Consider the following 18,597-nt stretch of genomic DNA (forward strand, 5'->3'; position numbering starts at 1 on the left):
CCTCAGCGGGCTGCGGGAGCTGCGGCTCCGCTCTCGCCGCTTCCCGGGCCGATTGCCGCCGGGAGGAGTCGGGGTGAAAGCCGGTGCTGTGCTTTCCCTGCGCTGGGGGAGCGGCGCATCACCAAAGGCGGGTGCTGGAAGCTCGGGGCTTGCGCCGAGTCGCTTCAGCAGGCGGGATTACTGGTGCTTGTCAGCCTCTTCTGCCCAAAGGCTTCGTCGTCCGGAGGTGCTCACTGCGTGTTTGAAGGGTCAGAAGTCACACCCACGCGTGTTGAGGATTGGGGGTCCCACGCAGACGATATCCAGCACCGAAGCGGGTTTGCAGCGGCGGCAGGGCCGCAGCCGTGTGTCTGTGGTACGACGGCGCCCGAGAGCGAGCTCAGCGCCTGCCTTCGGAGCGGACTCGCGTGGGGTACCGGGACGGAAGGGGGAAAGAGGAGCCCCCTGCTCCAAAAGAGGATGAAGGCTAACGGATGGCTGCAGGCAAACGTCACGGGGTGAACAAGTCATTTTGCAGGACGGCGAGGGTCCCGCACCCAGCGGCTCGCACGTCGTCAGGGTTTTTAGGCCCTCGCTCCGCAGGAGCAGAGTAAGACAGTCTTTACGCCTGTACACGTGTTCAGAGTATCAGTGGAGTTTTTATACATCCGAGCGGTTTGCTGGCATGGATCCACTTACAGAGGAGTTTAAACTAAACCAAAATGTCTTTTTCTGGTTAAGTTTTTCAGTATTTTTGCCCTCCAGCGTGACTGTGCACTTTTAAATGTTCTTACTCTCACGGTGTTTAGTAAGAGGTGCTCCAGATAAGTCTTTACAGATAAATTAAATGTGCCCTGAAATAATTTTAGGTCCAGCTCCCGCCACTTCCTGTATGCAGTGTAGGAATAATGCGTTATTTTTTGGAAAAGGTACTATGAATAACATCAAACACTGGAACTAGTCAGGAGAATTAAAACTGGAGTTGCAAAAGCCAGGCCTGGAGTAACTGATACGTGCTGCGTGTTGTGAATGAATGCTGCACTAATTCTCTATTTTTGGCAGATGCAGAAGGCCAATGCAAGAGAATGGGAGGTATGAATGACGTGAAATGCAACACTGTGACACTCAGACAAACTTTTTCATGCAATACTGTCACTATCTCCTTCTGTCACAAGTTACAAAATTTTGATCTTCCTCATGCGCTGCCAGTAGGCACTCATCTTCATTGAGCTGGGCAGCCAGAAGGATAACAAAACAGCCTCCAAAGGTCTGAGTTTGACATTCAGTTGTCTAACTTAGAATAATAATCAATGATATCATGTGAAAATATATCTACATATCATTCATGAAATTTATTGCCAAAATTGAACACCGCAGGATATTGCACAAAGTTCCAGAGGGAGCATGAGGGTGAATAATGGAGTAGTCATCCTTTCCTGGCAAAGATCGCTCACGAAAGCACGAGGAGGGGTAGCAGTATGAGCAGAACATTTAGAGAACACTCGGCAGTCCCTCAGGGGAACAGATATGCTGTGAAATCATCATTTTGTCTGAGTTATAGATGAGAAAAAAGAGTTCATGCCACCAGAATTTAGTATTAAATGAGTTCCCATTGTTATGTACAAATGCATGTAGAGGAAAAAAGTAATAAGTTCGAGAACACGCTAGTGACAAGACTAAAACTACTACTGAGATAGATGAAAAACCAGCACAGCAGTTTATGCTATGGAAAGCAGTAGGTTCAAGGTTGGCATGATCCAAACTCATTGAAAACAATAGGAGTTTTCAGTGACTTGGCAGGAGAGGTCTTTTATCCAGTCATGTAAGTGACCTGCAACTCCTCAAGTTCATGCTTCTCTTGCCAAAAGCTTTCCTTTTCACACAAGTCCACACCCTGAGCCTGCACTAACACAGCCGGCTCTGCTAGCTCAAAACTGGCAGCTTGAGTGAGATGAGCAGAATTTACTTACATAAATCAAGTATTTGGGTTAACATTTGTCATACAACTGAAGACAAACGCAATGTTTGAGTACAATAACTGGCGCTTACTTGGCAAACACATAAATATTTCACTAGAAAGCCAGATTGTGCTTTAGTCTTTAAATCTTCTGCGGATAATTAAATCAGCTAGTCACGAAAACAGACTTCCTTAAGCTCAAGCATGACCTTCCGTATTTCTGACTGGAAGTTTCAACTGAAAATTAGCATTTAAGCATGGCCATGCAAGGAATGGCTTTTTATGCACAGTCTGCCTTGGGTGGTGCAGGAGCCTGCCGCGTATCTTGACTGTGTTTTCCTGTGCGCAATGAATAGCCCACAAACTGGGCTTCCCCGTTACTCTCTTGGTCGTCAGCTGCTCCCCAAACCTCTGCCTTGCTGTAGCAAGTTTGGGTATCCCGGGCTTCAGCAGCTCGGGCCGCGCGGGACTGCGGTGACAGCCGCCCGCCCAAATCCCCTCAGGAGCCGCCAGCCGGCCTCCCGCGCTCCCGCCGTCCCTCCCCCGCTAGCCGGGCAACGCCCCCTCAGCTGCCCGCCCAATGCCGTTCGGCGCCCCGCTCCTTCTGACAGGACAGCTCTCCCCGCCTCGTTCTGATTGGTTCCTCGCCCCGCGGCTCTGCCCCTGCTCCGTGCTCACTGGTTTCTCCCGAGGGCGGGCCCCGCCTCCTGCGCCTCAGGGTTGAGGCGGTCCCTTTCCGAACGGTCCCTCAATGGCCACCGTAGCGCAGGCCGTACGTGGCAGTGGGGCCGCGCCGGCCTATGAGCGGCGGCCCCGTGCCCCGGAAGGGGCGTGGCGCGAGGCGGAAGCCCCCCATCCCTTTTCCTGCTGGCCCGCCGCTCGGTGCCCCCTCCCGCTGGGCTCCGCCATGTCGCCGGTGCGGGCGGTGCTGGCGCTGCTGGCCGCGCTGGCGGCCCCGGCTGCCGCCTACTTCGTCAGCATCGACGCGCACGCTGAGGAGTGCTTCCTGGAGCGGGTGCCCTCCGGCACGAAGATGGGGCTCATCTTCGAGGTGGCGGAGGGAGGCTTCCTGGACATCGACGTGGAGGTGAGGCGGGACGCCGCCGCGGCGGGCTGCCCTTGGGCCGCGGGTGCCGTGCTGAGGGGGAGGGCTGCCCCGGCGGCCGGGCCCTGCGTGCCGGGTGCGGGGGTGGGGAGGCCGTGGCGGCTCGGGGCAGCGCCCGGGAGGGCAGCGGCGTCGGTGCCCTGTGGAGGCGAGGGGGCGAACGCCGGTTTGAGGGGGGTTGAAAAACCGTCCGTGAAGTTTGGGACGGTCCTGCCTCGTCGCCGGGGCTCCGTGGGGCGGTCTCGCCGTCGGCTTGCTGGACAGGAGTGCTCCCGGGCCTCGGCGGGTGGCCTGGGCGGTCCGGGAGGGGACGAGGTGCCTCGGCTAAGGCTGCTCGTCGTTTCCGCTGTTGCTGCGGGAGGCAGTCTTCATGCTTTCGGGGCCGTTCTCTGGAGGTTTTCTTCGTTATTCTGCTCGGTGTAGGCTTGTCATAATAAACTGTTTGGTGGGAAGAAGGAATAGGATTGCTCTTTACAAAAACCTGTTGCTTATTCTGGGAGCAGCGCGTCTCCCCTTGAATCAGAAGGTGTTGTCTTTAATCAGGTTGTTTGCTGTCTGCAAAGTTGTAGGTAAGTCCTTTTCCTCAATGAGGCCTCACTCACACCAGTAGGAGAATAATAAAAAAGAATTTCTTCTGTCTTGGTGAAGAGTACATAGTTGTTTGGGATAAATTCATCGTGAGAGAGTTGTTGCTGAGAATGAACATAATTGTTTAAAATTACGCATCGCTCGAATATGGGACAGAGTCAGGAAGCTATGAAATCCCATTCAGATGTCACTAACGGAAGCTCAGCAGCAGCGTTCGGTGGCCTGATGGGATGGAAGTCTTAAGATCACAGTCACCCTGAGCGCTCTGTATTCAGGCCCATAGTCCATTGGAAACAGTAACTGCAGCAATACACAACTGTAGTCAGTTACTATTGTATTGTCAGTACAATAGTATTGACGTATGGGAGAATGTCTTTCTTCCCTTTTTGTTTTCCTTCAAATGTCAGACATAAGGTTTCCCCTGCAGTTAATTTGGCTAACAGCCAGGGCTGTCAATAGCTGGTTTACTTGTTCTTGAATGCTTCTTATCTTGAGTATGGAAGGTCAGTAATCTTGGCCAGTAAGAGAGGCTTATGTATGGTGTTCTTTACCAAGAAGTTTTTTGGTTTGTTTTCATTTAAAAAAAAAAACCAAAACAACTCTGTGCAGAAAAACACATCACTGCTGTTGACTTGTGAGAGGGAAAGTATTAAGAATGCCAAACCAGTCAGATTACAGATGGTATTGGTAAATCTGACCGGATAATTTCAGAATATGCATGCAGTGCTGTAATGGTGTATTTAAAACTGCTGTATTTTAAATAAAATGTATGATAATTTGTTTTCCCCATCCAGATTACAGGGCCTGATAATAAAGGAATTTATAAAGGCGATCGAGAGTCCAGTGGAAAATACACGTTTGCCGCCCACATGGATGGGACTTACAAGTTTTGCTTTAGCAACAGAATGTCCACCATGACTCCCAAGATAGTGATGTTCACTATTGATATCGGGGAAGCTCCAAAGGGGCAAGACATGGAGACAGAAGGTGAGGAAGACTCCTGTAAAGAAATTAGCTCTGGCTCAGGAGCTTTTTCCCTATGTGCATGACTTCTGAACTTGACTAGGAATCTCAGAATTCCTATTTCTTCAGGCTGTCTATTTAGCTGTTCTCTTTTAAAATGGATATGGATGGTTTTAGACCTCATTACACGATTTAGCGCAAAATCACCAGGGAATCACTCGGCCATCTGCAGAAACTAATGCTTTCATCCTTAGTCTTTTCATCGGGTTCATTCTCTGATTTCTAGTTTGCTCAGCAGTATGTAGACTACTACACGCATTAGTTGAGCTCTTTGATAAATGTGCTAATATAAAAATTTTCTTAGCTGTGTAAATTACTGTTTTATCTGCAGCCTTTTGTCCTGTACTTGTGTTCATCTCTTACACTTTTCTCTAGGTGGTGGAGATACCTGGGATGGTATGTGTACTGCTTTTTGAAAGCTCATTAGCATCTTGTCTTTTGCATATGTTTATTCACTAACAGCTAACGTTTGCTTTTTCTCTGTAACATTTGTTTGTAGCATGAGAATGTCTTTTTTAATAAACTACATAAAAGGTCTGATTCTGAGCAATGCTGAGCACCTGCAAGCTTCCATCGAGAGGTTTATGTAGTTAGCAGCTCTTGGGATCAGGTCCTTAAACTGTCCATGACAGTTTGTCTTCAGGTGGTTATTTATGGCTAACAGAAGACTTAATCAGGAGTTTTAGGTGAAATTAAACTAAAACACTGAACATCCAAGAACACTGGATATTTTAGACAGTATTTGCTTTCTATTGCTAAAGTGGGTGTTGAGTAATGAAGGGCTTTTGGAAGCAATAAGCTCCTTCTTTTAGCTTACGAATTATCAGTAGTGTCACAAGGGGAAAAACTTCAAACTTGTAATTTGCTGTAAAAGAAATAAATGAATGTATTGGGTAACAAGTGACAAAGTTTTTGCCTTTCTAGCTAGTTAGTGATTTCTAAATAAAAAATTCTTGTTTTCTGTTTTCGCAAGCAAATAACTGTGTGCATTGAGTGCTAGATATCACTTAAAAAGTAACAACTTCCTAACTTCTGTTTTTCTCCAGAAAGACTCAGTTAAATCTTTTATTGTGTTGTAAATAGTAGTGTAGCTTTAAATTTTTAGGGCAAACACTTTTTCTTGAGTGTATTTTTTTGGAGTGGGTATAAACAATCCCTGCAACTGTAATTTCTTCTCTTACTGATAAACTGCACTTATTGCAATGACCAGTTGGCAGTGAAAGTAGGGGATTTACGTTATTAGCAAAGTGAGTGTGGTTTACACAACTATTTAGATTTTAATTGTAACTTGTATGAGTTATTCTCTGGTCCTCTCTTTGACTCTTCCCCATAAGATGTGTATTTTGAATAGCTTTATTTTCAGATTGTGATCTGAAACACTTAGTTTATAAATAAAAACGTAATAAGGTAGCTTGAAAGTCAAGTATGTCCCTTCAATGGCAAATGTGTTGGTTTTTGTGACTTTTTTTAAGAGAGCTGATTGCTCGGGGTGTGTCTGTGGAATGGTATCTTGAACTTCTCTTGATGCTAGAGAACTTTGAAAATTACTTGCATAATTTATAAATTTGTAAATGGACAGTTCTTTGAGCATGAGTGTATTTAAAAGATGCTGTGATTGATGTCAAATCGCTAAATCTTGGATCTCTGATCCTTCCATTTGCTGAACTCTCTCAAGCTAGTTTCCTGTTATCATTGGTTTGGTATTTTCCTTTTCTGCTTTCACGACATACCAGAACCTGAAGCCAGTTCCTGCCCTCTGCAAGGCCCCTTTGGCATTGTTTCTGCTGAACGCTGTGCTTCAGCTAAACTGGAAGATCACAAGATATGAAATGTTGCTTCAGAAAGTGATCTCGTTTTGCCAGCATCATGATCTTAAGCTAAATTCTAAGTCGTTCTATTTTTGCAAGCTTAACAACTAGGAAAAGCTGTAATGTTAAGACAATTTGCTTGGAATATGTTGGACGATATTGGCAAAATAGATACTAGTGTGTGGTATTGATCTCGTGTTCTTACATTCTGTTTTTCTGGAAAAGTATGCTCATATTGGAAATAAGTGGTCTCTACTGACTCTAAATTGTGTGTCTTCTGCCTTCTAGTCGGATGTGGAGAAAGTTTTCCCATTTATTAAATACCATAGAGACGTGTTAGGAAAAGCGGCACTAGGAAAGCTAAACTTTACTTTGCTGTAAAGATAGAAAGTTTTCAGCTGTACAGACTGCATTTTTCAGAACTTCTTATGCAACAAGAAATTAAGTGTAACTGTTCATAAATTTTAACAAGTTGGTTTTTGAGTCAGTAACAGACTTTCTGATGCTTCTGAAATTATTCCGCAGCTCATCAGAACAAGCTAGAAGAGATGATTAATGAGTTAGCAGTGGCCATGACAGCTGTAAAGCACGAACAGGAGTACATGGAAGTTCGTGAAAGAATACATAGAGCAAGTATGTGTCTTTGACTTAAATGCCTTCTCCCCTCTCAGATGAACTTACAAAATGTGATTTAAAATACAAGCCCATGAAAGCTATTCCAAGTTACTAAAAAAAAAAAAAAAAAAAAAAAATTAAAACAAGTTCTGAAGGACCTGCCCACACAGTAAAGAATGTAGTTGATGTTTCAATCTTCTTTAAATTGGCTTACCTCTTATGTAATAGATTGTTATGCAAAACAATCTTTCCTTAATTGGTGTAAATTCTGTAGTTCTTTGAATGGCATATTCACGAAGATATCAGTAATGGTATGGTTCCCAGGGCTAGACTTTGGTTGAATTATTACTTCATCCTTAAAGTGGGTGTAGCTTAATAATTGAGCCAAAGTGGTGGTTTTTTTTTAATATTTTGCTGAAATAGAGCAGAACTACTGTTGTTTCCAAGTATAGAATATGGTTAACTCTCGAGTGACAACCCTCACTTTCTGAAATACAGCTTTAAAGTATGACTGAGAGCGCTAAGTGGTGCATTAGGGGAAGCCCAGTGAGAATAAAGGGCAAATATTTTTAATGTAAAAATACAACATTATATTAAAGCACTGTCCTCTTAACTTTTTGAACCTATGAGTATCTCCAGTTTTATGACTTTTGTTACTAATGGTCTGATTTAAGAAAATGCTGAATTTTTAGAACCAAAGATGATGAACCTTTAGAAATTGCCCACTTGACTTTGAGACTGTAATATGCAACCGTTACTTGAAAAAGCAAGTGGCTTCTGTTTGGCAGTTACAAGCTTCTGTCTGGCCTCTTTGAAGGTGGGCAGAATAGAGAAAGGTGCTGCAGTGTATGTCCAAAGTTGAGGTTAAAACCAGATGTTTTACCATTGCATAGCACAGTTCAAGCTGTTCAGAAAAATACCCCCTCCTCAGCTCTCAGATCTCATCTCCAAGATTGCAGAGTCCTTCTGGGACACTTGTAATGACATGATACAAATATCAGTGGTTTATGTGCAGTACTTCAGTTTCAGTGACAAAGTGTGTCTTAAGTTTGTTTTAAATGCTTTGTTACTTACTACTTTTTTTTTTTTTTTCCAGTTAATGACAACACAAACAGCAGAGTGGTTCTTTGGTCATTCTTTGAAGCTCTTGTACTAGTTGCTATGACACTGGGACAAATCTACTACCTGAAGAGGTTTTTTGAAGTCCGAAGGGTTGTTTAAGAGTACTTTTCTGGTCCCGGATTTCAGTTCACTGTCTACCAAACATCCTGGTCACAAAAAAGTCATTTAGTTTCTGAACCCTCTTTACTGAACTGTAAAACTTATTTGCTTATGTTCCTTCCTAGTTAAAAATGAATTGTTTTTATATATCTTCTGTAGCAAAAGCTGTGCTGAAATCTTGTCACTTAATTGGCATAATTTTTTTCACTTAAATCTGCCTAGTCTGTATGCTAAGCGAGGTCCAAGCAAGCTGCAAATGCTGTATTTCAGCTGTAGTAACAAGCGATGTTGATGTCTTTTCTAACTTTTTTTTCCTGTTTTCCTAAGTACTTGCAGTTCTATCTAGGGAAACGGTACAAGGCCCTAACATGACTGTTTGCATTTCTGACATCTTTAACCCTGCAGTAGGTGTTATGAAATCAAAATAATCCCTTCTTCACTTACATAAACTGCCAAGGAGAAGCGATTGGAACTTTGTTCTGATAATGAACAGAAGACAGCTGACCACTTCCGATCTAGTATTCATACCTAGTTGCTATTTAAAAGAAAGTCTTCAGTAACGATCCTAATTACATCAACTTATTCCCAAAGTTCTTTTAAATTAAATGGTCGAAATGAAAATACATTTTCTCCTCTCATTACCGAATGTTCATCGTATGGTTTTTAGTCTTTCACAGGTTTTATATCGAAGCCAGTTGTGTGCAGTGTCTTGGCAAACAATGGTTAACCCTTTGGTTTTTGCAGGTCCAAAGCTCAGACTGTTGGCGCTCTTGCAGAATGCGTTAGTGTTCAGGAAATCTGGATTCCTGGTGCCAAAGGGTTAATGATTCTGGGGGTTTATTGCGATGCTATGCAGCCCTTGTATTTAAGTTAAGTGGCAGTCTCTGCCATTATCTGATCATAATTAGCATAATGCTAAATACTGGTGTGTTTTTGTTTTCAGGCACATGTAGATTTGTTTTTGTATAAAGTTACTTTCCTTGGTATCTGAAGATTGGTTTAAAAATTAAAGAAGCGTCTGATGTGGGTGCTGAGCCAGGATTATGTTGTGACTGATGTATATTAGTTGTAATCATTTTTGGGGGTGGGGTGGGGTCTTTTCCAGGGGTGAGCCTCTACAAGTAACACACAACAGTTTTGTACAATTAATTTAAAATTTGTTACAGGTTTTCATGTTCCAGGTAAAGTTTTTTCAACCTTGGGCAAACACTTGCAGCAGTTCTTCAGAAAGGTGGCTGTTACACCTTATTGTAACTGTTGTGTGCCAATATTTTTGTGTAAAACACTTAAAATTGAATTCTAAGATGTACATTTAAAAATTGCTTGTGAATCTAAATATGACCCAGGTTCGATAAATAAACAAATTCTTTAAAAAAAAAAAGTGACTTTGTATTTTTTTTTTGTCTTTGATACTTTAAGGAAGTATAGTTTAGCACAAAGCTTTTTCACAGAGTATCTCTTAGGATATCAGGAATTCATCCCACTCCGTGGGCAGGTAGAAGAAATCGCAGGTAATTCTAAACGTAGAATGGGTTTGCTGCTCCACCCCGGGCAGCTGGGTGTCACAGTGCTCCTGTATGACCCGCAGAAGTACTTGCTATGATAGGCCGCTTGCCACAGGAATATGATTTTTTTACTATAGCCGGGTGTTTACTGCCCAGTTCTCTCTGAGAGGAGGCAAAAAACCCACAGGGTGAGGCGGGAGGCAGCGGCCGCGGAACCGAGGTGCTGCGGCGCCTGTTTCCGGGCGGCCCCGCCGAGGCCGGACCCCGGGGCGTGGGGGGAGAGGCGCCCGTCCAAGATGGAGGCGATGACTGAGGGGAGCTGGGAGTCGCTGCCCGTGGCGCTGAGTCCGGGCGTGCTGCAGGCGCTGCGGGAGCTCGGCTTCGCCCGCATGACCCCGGTGCAGGTGAGGGGACGCTCCCCGCCGGCCCCAGGCCCGCGGTTGTCCCGGGGAATGGGGAGCCGGGGCACCGGCGCGGAGGCAGGGCCTGAGGAAGGAGGGTGCGGGCGGTGCCAGCAGCGCCTGGGCCAGCCCGTGCTGGTCTGGGGACGGGCTGCGCCGTCCCCTCTGGGCGGTGTCGGTGGGCTCGGTCGCAGCCCCGAGGGCGCAGGTCGGAGCAGTCACTGGATTTTGTAGCAGCCCTTGGCTTCCAGTCACTGGCTCTGCCTGGGTAATGGTTAGAGAGAGCTTGGATGTCTTTTGTGGGCATTTAGCCTCTGTGGGACTTACTTCCACTGTAGCCAATTCAACTGTTCATGTGATGTTTTTCTTTTTTTTAGTCTGCCACCATTCCGCTCTTCATGAATAACAAAGATGTTGCGGCAGAAGCGGTGAGTGCTTTTTCTTGGTTGAGTCTGTTGCTTTTCTTGGTTTGTCTCTGGAGCTGAGGGAGGGCTGACTCTGTTTCCCGTCTCACAGGTAACAGGCAGTGGCAAAACCTTAGCATTTGTCATTCCCATACTGGAAATTCTTCTCAGACGGGAAGAAAAATTAAAGAAAATGCAGGTAAGATCAAGTTATTCAGTTCTGAGTATATTTTTATGACGTGCCAACAAGATCTGGGGACTTCAGGAAAAGTACCAATAAGGCAAATTGCATACACATAAAGTGACTATGTGCTCAGCTCTTTGATATAGCAGTAACAGCAAACTGTTTAAAACTTGAAAATAAACATTAGGATGCTTTCTTTGCACTTAGATACAGCTTCTTATTTGACATGGTCAAAACAGGTTTCTGAGCTGTTACAAAAATGTCTTAAAATATCAAATACAATGATGTACTGCAAACAAGAGTCTTTGAATGCTTTTTAGCATCCATTGACTTGGAATACATTTTACTGTATGGGGAGCTTGCACTGTTACTTGCTATTAAATTTCATTATTAGATACTGTTCTTTGAGCAGAGGTATTTTGCGCATTGGTATAATGCCTCTTCCATAGATATTTTGTGTTATTTTGTATACTTTATTGTGTTTCTATGGAAATGTTTAGTCTAAAACTGGGATCATAAATACGGCTCGTATTCGCTTAGCTTGTAAGGGAGAATTTTGCCCAAATCTTACTTCTAGTCTGTTATTTTCCACAAATTCCTTTTGTTTTTCGTGTGCAGGTTGGAGCTATAATTATCACACCAACGAGAGAATTAGCTATTCAAATTGATGAGGTGCTATCACATTTCACAAAACACTTCCCCAGGTTTAGGTGAGTGAACTTTAGGCTTGTCGTGACCACAGTTCCTTTTTTTTTTTGGACTTCTGTCATTCATACACTAGCAAAACTTAAAGATGACCTAAATCTTTCTGTTTTATTGTCTTAGTCAGATTCTTTTAATTGGTGGTAGGAATCCCATGGAAGATGTTGAAAAGTTTAAAGAACACGGGTGAGTTGATTGTCAATAACTTTTGTCAGTGCCTTGCAGCCATGGTTTTCTCTGTGTCCTTAGGGTTTTGAGATTAGGGCTTTGGTCTTGCTGGTGCTAAAATGTGATGGTAATGCATGAGTAGGTTAGGTGTATGCTGAGGAAGTTGTGGATTCTTTTCCTTGGGTGAGATACGCCATAATGAGACAACAGGAAAGGATCATATGTGAAATCAGTATCATTTACATGCTGTTTGGGTGAAGAACAGTGTGCAGCATGGTGAGCTGAAAACTCTTCACTGAATATTTCAGTTCCTTCTTTCTTGTAAATGTTGTACTAGCAGTAGGCTCTAGTGACATTGAGACTGTGCTGATGAATAATTTTCTGGAACTGGTGCTCATACTGATGATGAAGTCTTGAAGCAATCATATTTGCCACTGGCTTTTGCATAGAGGTACCAAATATTTCTTCTAGCTGATAGTTGCTTTCCATAGTTGCTGATTATATTCTAAACTTTTCTTATCACAAATGGTGTGCTTTCACCTGATTGTTTTTCTCCCATCAACATAGTGTCTGAAAGGCACTGAGACATGAATAGAGTTAGAAGTGACAAAATGAAATTGTTTTATTGAAGAATGCAGTCAACTTGTGTACAGGTTTGTGCTGCGGTAATAATGTTGGCAGCTCCCCCAAAGTCCTTATCTTGCACAGTTACCAAATTGCTGCATGTCTTGTTCACAAACAGTGGGAACATCATTGTAGCTACACCAGGCCGCTTGGAGGATCTGTTCAGAAGAAAAGCAGACGGGCTGGATCTAGCAAGTTGTGTGAAGTCTCTTGATGTGTTGGTATTAGATGAAGCAGACAGACTTCTAGATATGGGCTTCGAAGCAAGGTATTTAAATAATAAATTTTGGTAATACTTCTGAAGTTTTAAGTGAGTTCATATATGATTGATGTGAATGAGCGTGGCCTACAATGACCTCTAAAGTTAGATTTCTTCTGTTTTGTTCTTTTATCTCTCCTTGCTCCGAAGGCTACATAAAGCAATTGCTAAGGGGGAAGAGAATCAGGAAAGAGTGGATCCTTGATGAATACAAAGTTTAAAATGTCTTTTTTTCTGATCTATATTAGCACATGCTATATTAATGCTTGATTAAGTATCATTATTTACACATCAGAATGGCTTAAAACACTTCAACAAATAAGCTTTGATGTCTCTTTACTCTTTCTCTCAAAGTTAAGGTAATTAGTTCAATAGAAGATTGGCATTTGATAATAAAAACTGTTTTGTTTGTAAGCTCTTACTTCCAGTGATTAAACTTCTTTCTGAGGGAAGTCTTGGGACAGTTATGTTTTACATGTGCTTACTTGCAGTTTAAATGCCATTCTGGACTTTTTGCCCAAGCAGAGACGGACAGGTCTGTTCTCAGCAACTCAAACTCAAGAGGTGGAGAACCTGGTGAGAGCGGGCCTCCGGAATCCTGTCCGCATCTCCGTGAAAGAGAAGGGAATGGCAGCAAGCAACACACAAAAAACTCCAACACGACTGGAGAACTATTATATGGTGCAAACCTCTGTGCTTTGCGATGGTTTCTTGTTCCCCTCTTCTTTTTTCCTGGTTCTATCAATAAGTTTTTAAGTCTTGGCCGGTTAGGATCACATTAATAGAGGAACGAGAAATCTCAAAGACTTTTGCAGGTTCTCCAAAGATCAGTAACCAAGCTAAGGAGAAAGATGTAAATTAGCAACCCTCTTGTTTCCTGCTCTGTGGGTTTTGTTTAGCTGGCCAGGAGTTGTAAACCTAAACTAGCTGCAGTGCTGTGGCTCCTTGACCTGCTTGTAGTGAATGGGTATGGGACGAGACTTTGGCAAGTCCAGAAAAGTGGCTGAGGGATACTTGAGGTAATACTGCAGGAGAGGTATTGTGGCTGGGGATGGGAAGACTGGGAGCTTAAGTATTTGTTTTTACTTAAGATACATAAAAGAGTAATATTCCACATGATGAACTGTGGTACAAATGGTCAGTATTACGAAATTATGCCTGTAGGCATTTATCAGTGCACAATGAATGGAGGAAACTGGCAGATCACTTTGTATCAAGTCCATTTTCTTATTTTTTTTTCTTTTGCATTGTATAGATCTGCAAAGCAGATGAAAAATTTAATCAGTTGGTGCATTTTCTTCGACAGCACAAACAGGAAAAACATCTAGTCTTTTTCAGGTAATTCTGTTTGTGTTTCGTTGTGAAAACAGTGTGGTGTTTTATTACTTAAATTCCAAAACTGTGCCCTATGTTGACAAGGACACAACTATTTTAAAAAGCGATTAATTTTAATAGTTATCTTGTAGAATATGGTGCCTAAAAAGAGATTGATCATTGCTTCATGTCAGGATTGTGTTGAACTTTATTAAGCAAAACATAAATTTTATATGCATTTTTAAAGTAAGGCATTCTAGATGAAATTATGATGTTAATTATAAAAATGATGTACATATTTTGAATAAAAATAGGCAATAGTGTATATTTTTGAAAGGTCTCAGACCACTCTAGCTTGGCTGTCTAAACCAGATTAAAAATGCAGCGTAATCTTTTGCCTTTATGTCTGTCTGTATCACAACAGCACGTGTGCCTGTGTGGAATACTATGGGAAGGCTTTGGAATCCTTAATTAAACAAGTGAAAATAATGAGCATTCACGGGAAAATGAAGCACAAGCGTAACAAGATCTTTACTGAGTTTCGGAAGCTCCCAGGGTAAGAACATATGAACAGGCTAAGCCAGCCAAAAGTAAGAATAGTAAGGGATATGTAATTTTGTCTGCCACTTTAGTGCAGAAGAGTGGCGTTGTGCTGAGGAGAAAGATGCTACCAGCTGGTTCTGAATGTGTTTATGATACAACAAACTACGCTTAGGTACTCAAAGTATGATCACAAACAAAGTGCAAATGTGACTGGAGCATGTCCAGCCTAATTTAGATAATCCGTGTGGCAGCATGGAAGGTGCAGGGACACGGATTTAGGATATCCTGCAGCCTGGGACCCTCTGTAGTTTGTGCTGCTTGCTGGCCAAACATAGCACTATGAAGCCCATCATTACTGCTGCTATCAGTGCTACTATTTTAACTGGGCACACTGTACCGTCACATGCTACAAATGCACATTAGCCTTGCTGTGTAAACGTACCATCGATAGGGAACCTTTTCCTGATTGGTAACCAGAGTGGAGAACCAGGATACTCTTTTATTAGTATATGAACAAGAATATGGCCACACAATGCTGTAAGTTACCTGCAGAAAAGTATTTGTCAGCTTCGCAGGATGTTGTTAAGAGACTCTTGCCTCATTAGCTGTCTTTTTTTTTATTGCATGGGACCTGAGTTTTAGCATTTTATATTATGAGAAAAATAATTACCAGCAGACTGGAAGAACAACTTAAATCTTTTAATAAAACTTTTACAGTATTCTGTTCAGCCGTGGTGGATGCCATGGTGATTTAAAAATAGAACTTGTAGTAAGGAATTGATTTTTCTTAGTGATCTAATGTAAATCACATTCCTTTTCATAATGTTATGTAGAATTTTAGTTGGTGAAAACTGCAACTACCTTACAATATTTTTTCTCTTTTCAAAAAACAAATGTTTTAAAATGTTTTGTTCCTCATTTTCCAGTGTAGATGCAGAATACACAGCAGGGGGGAGACTGGCTCTTCTCAAATGACAGTTTAATGAGAATACGCTTTGCTTTTTTTTCTTCCTAGTGGCATTTTAGTTTGCACTGATGTGATGGCCCGTGGCATAGACATTCCAGAAGTACAATGGGTTTTACAGTATGACCCACCTAGCAGTGCGAGGTACAACTTCAGATCTTAAGAACCTTTACTCTACTTGTGGTCATGTTACTGTACTGTTCAGATATAAATTGGGAACCTAAACTGTGGAAAACATTTAATCGCTGCCTGGAAGTTAGTCTGAGTGAACACACAAAACAGTGCATGAACAAGGGAGGTTGAAACACTGCAATTTTTGTTGTAACTGCTGTGAATTGAAATGACTTTGTGTTGCGTGTGCTTAAGTCAAATGAGTGGTCGCCACTTATATTTGTGTGAAGAGGCACTCTGGTGTAAGGGTTAGTATGAGAGTATCAAATAAATAACGAGAAGTAAGACACTAGGGTGAATGAGAACAGAGATGAGAGGGGGGACAGAGCTCTTCAAGGAATGGTACATTGAAAGCTCACGTGAAAGCTGCTTTTCCATGTATTTTAACTTCCATTGTCATAATTCTCCCTACAACCTGCTTAAACTTTACCCCCAAAACAGATAAGCCTTGCTTTAGCATACAGTCCTAACAATTGAGTGGCACTGCTACACATCTCTTGTATTGCATTTTACTAATTCCTGTTGGTTTAGTTCAAAAGTATATAGCACTCTCTATTTTCCATTCCACAAGATTTGCCCTTTTACTGCCTAGTACTTTAAAATCAGACTGAGCATCTCCTGTTAAGTTAGCTCTGTATTGTGTTGTTTCAGTGCCTTTGTGCATCGGTGTGGTCGAACAGCACGGATCGGCAATGTAGGCAGTGCACTTGTATTTTTGCTTCCCATGGAAGAATCTTATGTTAACTTTCTCTCAATCAACCAAAAGGTTAGTAAACTTTTATTCTACCTCAGAGCAGGAAAGAGCAAGTGGACAGGCTTACTGATAGGAGTTCTGAAATCAGAATTTGTAGAACTTAAGGTCATATGCATAGGTCATGTTTTAGCAGAGCTGCACAATTAAAAAAAGACAAGAGCTGCTTATTAATCACCAAATGCAACTACCTTTTAGAACACGATTGCTCCCAGTGTTATCTCTTGAGTTTGTAACAGGAATATGTGATGCATTGAGCAAGGAAGGGCTCTTCATTTCTAAGGGTGTGTTGATTGAACATTTCCAGAAGGGCAGCACTGGCTTACAGTCCTACCCCCAACCCTGCCACCACCAGTTCATACACTCCACCCTCTCTGCTGTTTATTTTTAACTCGGATAATCTCCTGTGCCTGCTCCTTCATTTGTGGGATTACTTGTATAAATTATCTACAGGCCTGCTAATGAGAACATAGGTTGGTAAGGCATGAGATCATGAGATGATGTTACGCCTCTGGAGCTGCAGTGTGTGAACTCTTCTGCTGGGCTAGGACATCTGTTGTGTGGGGCTGTTGAAATAACCAAGCAGAAGGGGGAAAAGGGCTCAAAGCTGACTGAAGATTAACTGGGGAAGAAGTGTGTGTTTGAAGTTTCACAGTGCATTTAAAATCATTCGGCTGAACTTTTCCTTTGGTTTTGTATTTCTTCTCTGGCTTTCAGTGTCCCATGCAGGAAATGAAACCACAGACAAATGTGTTAGATCTTCTTCCAAAACTCAAGTCCATGGCCCTAGCTGACCGGGCAGTGTTTGAGAAAGGGATGAAAGCCTTTGTGTCTTATGTCCAGGCTTATGCTAAACACGAATGTAATCTCATCTTCCGAATAAAAGGTAATTCCCAGCAGAGGCTGGTATCTTTTACTGTTCTTTTCAGAAAACAGTATTTGGTTTGGGAAAAAACGTAGTCGTCTTGTCCACAAGCTTCAACCACTGATTCCTTATCTCAGACTTACTTTCTGCAGTATCAGATTCTGACAAAACTCTTATTTTTTTCAAGCAACTTGTTTCTCATTGTTTTCAAGAGAAAACATTTAATTAGTGAGTTTGACCAAACCGACGTAAGCATAAATAAAAGTGACTTAGTATTGTCACTAGTATTAAGTATAGAACGCAAACAATACAATAAGATGTTTTTTTCTGTGACTGACTTAGTGAAAGTAACTTTTTATCCAGCAGGAAACTGACTTTAAAATCTTTATTTTAACAGATCTGGATTTTGCTAGCCTTGCCAAAGGTTTTGCATTGTTAAAAATGCCAAAGATGCCTGAATTAAGAGGGAAATGTTTTCCAGACTTTACTCCAGTCACTGTTAATACAGACTCCATTTCATTTAAGGATAAAAATAGAGAAAAACAGAGACAAAAGCAATTAGAACAACAAAGAAAAGAAAGACAGGAAAATGGAGGGAAAAAGAAATTCATAAAGAACAAAGCCTGGTCAAAGCAGAAAGCCAAGAGGGAGAAGAAAAAGAAAATAACAGCTAAAAGGAAGCGTGAAGAGGTAAACTGTGTCCATTCTATTAAACTGCATGTGACTGCTGTAGCATAGATACATACTTTGAAATTGCAGAGAGCCATGGGATTTTAGGTTAATGGAACCGACCACTGTAAATTAACTTTTTAGGACCTTGACAGGCAAAGCATAAAAAAATTATAGAGAAGCTTTTTAAAGCCAAACACTAAAATAACTTCTTAGCACTCTGATGTTAGTCAGTAATGCTGCCAGCATAGGTAGCATAGATTTGTGTTTCTCAGAGGTCTGGCAGTATGGCATGATGGTAGACAGTACTTTATTTCTTTTTCTTTTTTTTTCCTTTTTTCAATTCTCAATGAGTGTAACTGAGAATTGGATAGCTTCTTAGGTAGAAACTGAGTATTATTTCCTGCTTGGATACTCCTGGCAAAATCTGAGTTGTAAGCTTCTCTTATGTTCAGCTGTACAGAATGAAAACCTTTTGGTGCTGTGTCTAATTTGTTGTTTTTCAACTGCCAACAGGGCTCCGATATTGAAGATGAGGATATGGAAGAGTTGCTGAATGACACAAGACTCTTGAAAAGATTAAAAAAGGGAAAAATTAGCGAAGAAGAGTTTGAGAAGAGACTAACAGGCAGCCAGAGTAGACTTAAAGTAGAAGCTGTTGCTGAACTAGAGTCTGAAGGTTGACAGTTATTCTAACACCACTTTTACATTAAAATACTGCCTATTTCAATAAAACTGTATTTTTCTAACAAAATAATGATGCAGAGAACAGAATTG

General features: G+C 42.1%; 2 protein-coding genes across 3 annotated transcripts; both read left to right on the top strand.

Annotated features, from left to right (window-relative positions):
* The first annotated feature begins 2,802 nt into the window (after window positions 1-2,802).
* TMED2 (transmembrane emp24 domain trafficking protein 2) lies at window positions 2,803-9,678 on the top strand. 2 transcript variants are annotated; one of them, XM_010582232.1, is made up of 5 exons: window positions 2,803-3,023; window positions 4,424-4,616; window positions 5,028-5,048; window positions 6,986-7,093; window positions 8,172-9,678. In XM_010582232.1, exons 1-5 carry the CDS (start codon window positions 2,844-2,846, stop codon window positions 8,294-8,296), a joined length of 627 nt encoding a protein of 208 aa, XP_010580534.1. In that variant the 5' UTR covers window positions 2,803-2,843; the 3' UTR covers window positions 8,297-9,678. The 2 variants fall into 2 exon arrangements, with proteins under 2 accessions (XP_010580534.1, XP_010580535.1); XM_010582233.1 differs by lacking the exon at window positions 5,028-5,048 and having other exon boundaries at window positions 2,805-3,023.
* Window positions 9,679-10,081: 403 nt separating this feature from the next.
* On the top strand, window positions 10,082-18,574 carry DDX55 (DEAD (Asp-Glu-Ala-Asp) box polypeptide 55). The gene is made up of 14 exons (XM_010582235.1): window positions 10,082-10,205; window positions 10,580-10,630; window positions 10,719-10,805; window positions 11,409-11,500; window positions 11,616-11,678; window positions 12,403-12,552; window positions 13,035-13,224; window positions 13,799-13,881; window positions 14,282-14,413; window positions 15,416-15,508; window positions 16,187-16,301; window positions 17,004-17,172; window positions 17,549-17,841; window positions 18,337-18,574. Exons 1-14 carry the CDS (start codon window positions 10,098-10,100, stop codon window positions 18,502-18,504), a joined length of 1,794 nt encoding a protein of 597 aa, XP_010580537.1. The 5' UTR covers window positions 10,082-10,097; the 3' UTR covers window positions 18,505-18,574.
* The last annotated feature ends 23 nt before the right edge of the window (window positions 18,575-18,597 follow it).

The sequence above is a fragment of the Haliaeetus leucocephalus genome, unplaced genomic scaffold (genome assembly GCF_000737465.1).
Source record: "Haliaeetus leucocephalus isolate CR32 unplaced genomic scaffold, Haliaeetus_leucocephalus-4.0 Scaffold840, whole genome shotgun sequence".
In the NCBI taxonomy this organism is placed as follows: domain Eukaryota; kingdom Metazoa; phylum Chordata; class Aves; order Accipitriformes; family Accipitridae; genus Haliaeetus; species Haliaeetus leucocephalus.

Bases quoted from the DNA above. Each gene is read 5' to 3' on its own strand.
- TMED2 (XM_010582232.1), top strand. From the start codon at position 2,844: ATGTCGCCGGTGCGGGCGGTGCTGGCGCTGCTGGCCGCGCTGGCGGCC. The intron at 5,049-6,985 runs GTATGTGTACTG...ATTATTCCGCAG, and splicing joins TGGTGGAGATACCTGGGATG to CTCATCAGAACAAGCTAGAA. The intron at 7,094-8,171 runs GTATGTGTCTTT...TTTTTTTTCCAG, and splicing joins TGAAAGAATACATAGAGCAA to TTAATGACAACACAAACAGC.
- DDX55 (XM_010582235.1), top strand. From the start codon at position 10,098: ATGGAGGCGATGACTGAGGGGAGCTGGGAGTCGCTGCCCGTGGCGCTG. The intron at 10,631-10,718 runs GTGAGTGCTTTT...CCCGTCTCACAG, and splicing joins AAGATGTTGCGGCAGAAGCG to GTAACAGGCAGTGGCAAAAC. The intron at 13,882-14,281 runs GTAATTCTGTTT...GTATCACAACAG, and splicing joins AAACATCTAGTCTTTTTCAG to CACGTGTGCCTGTGTGGAAT.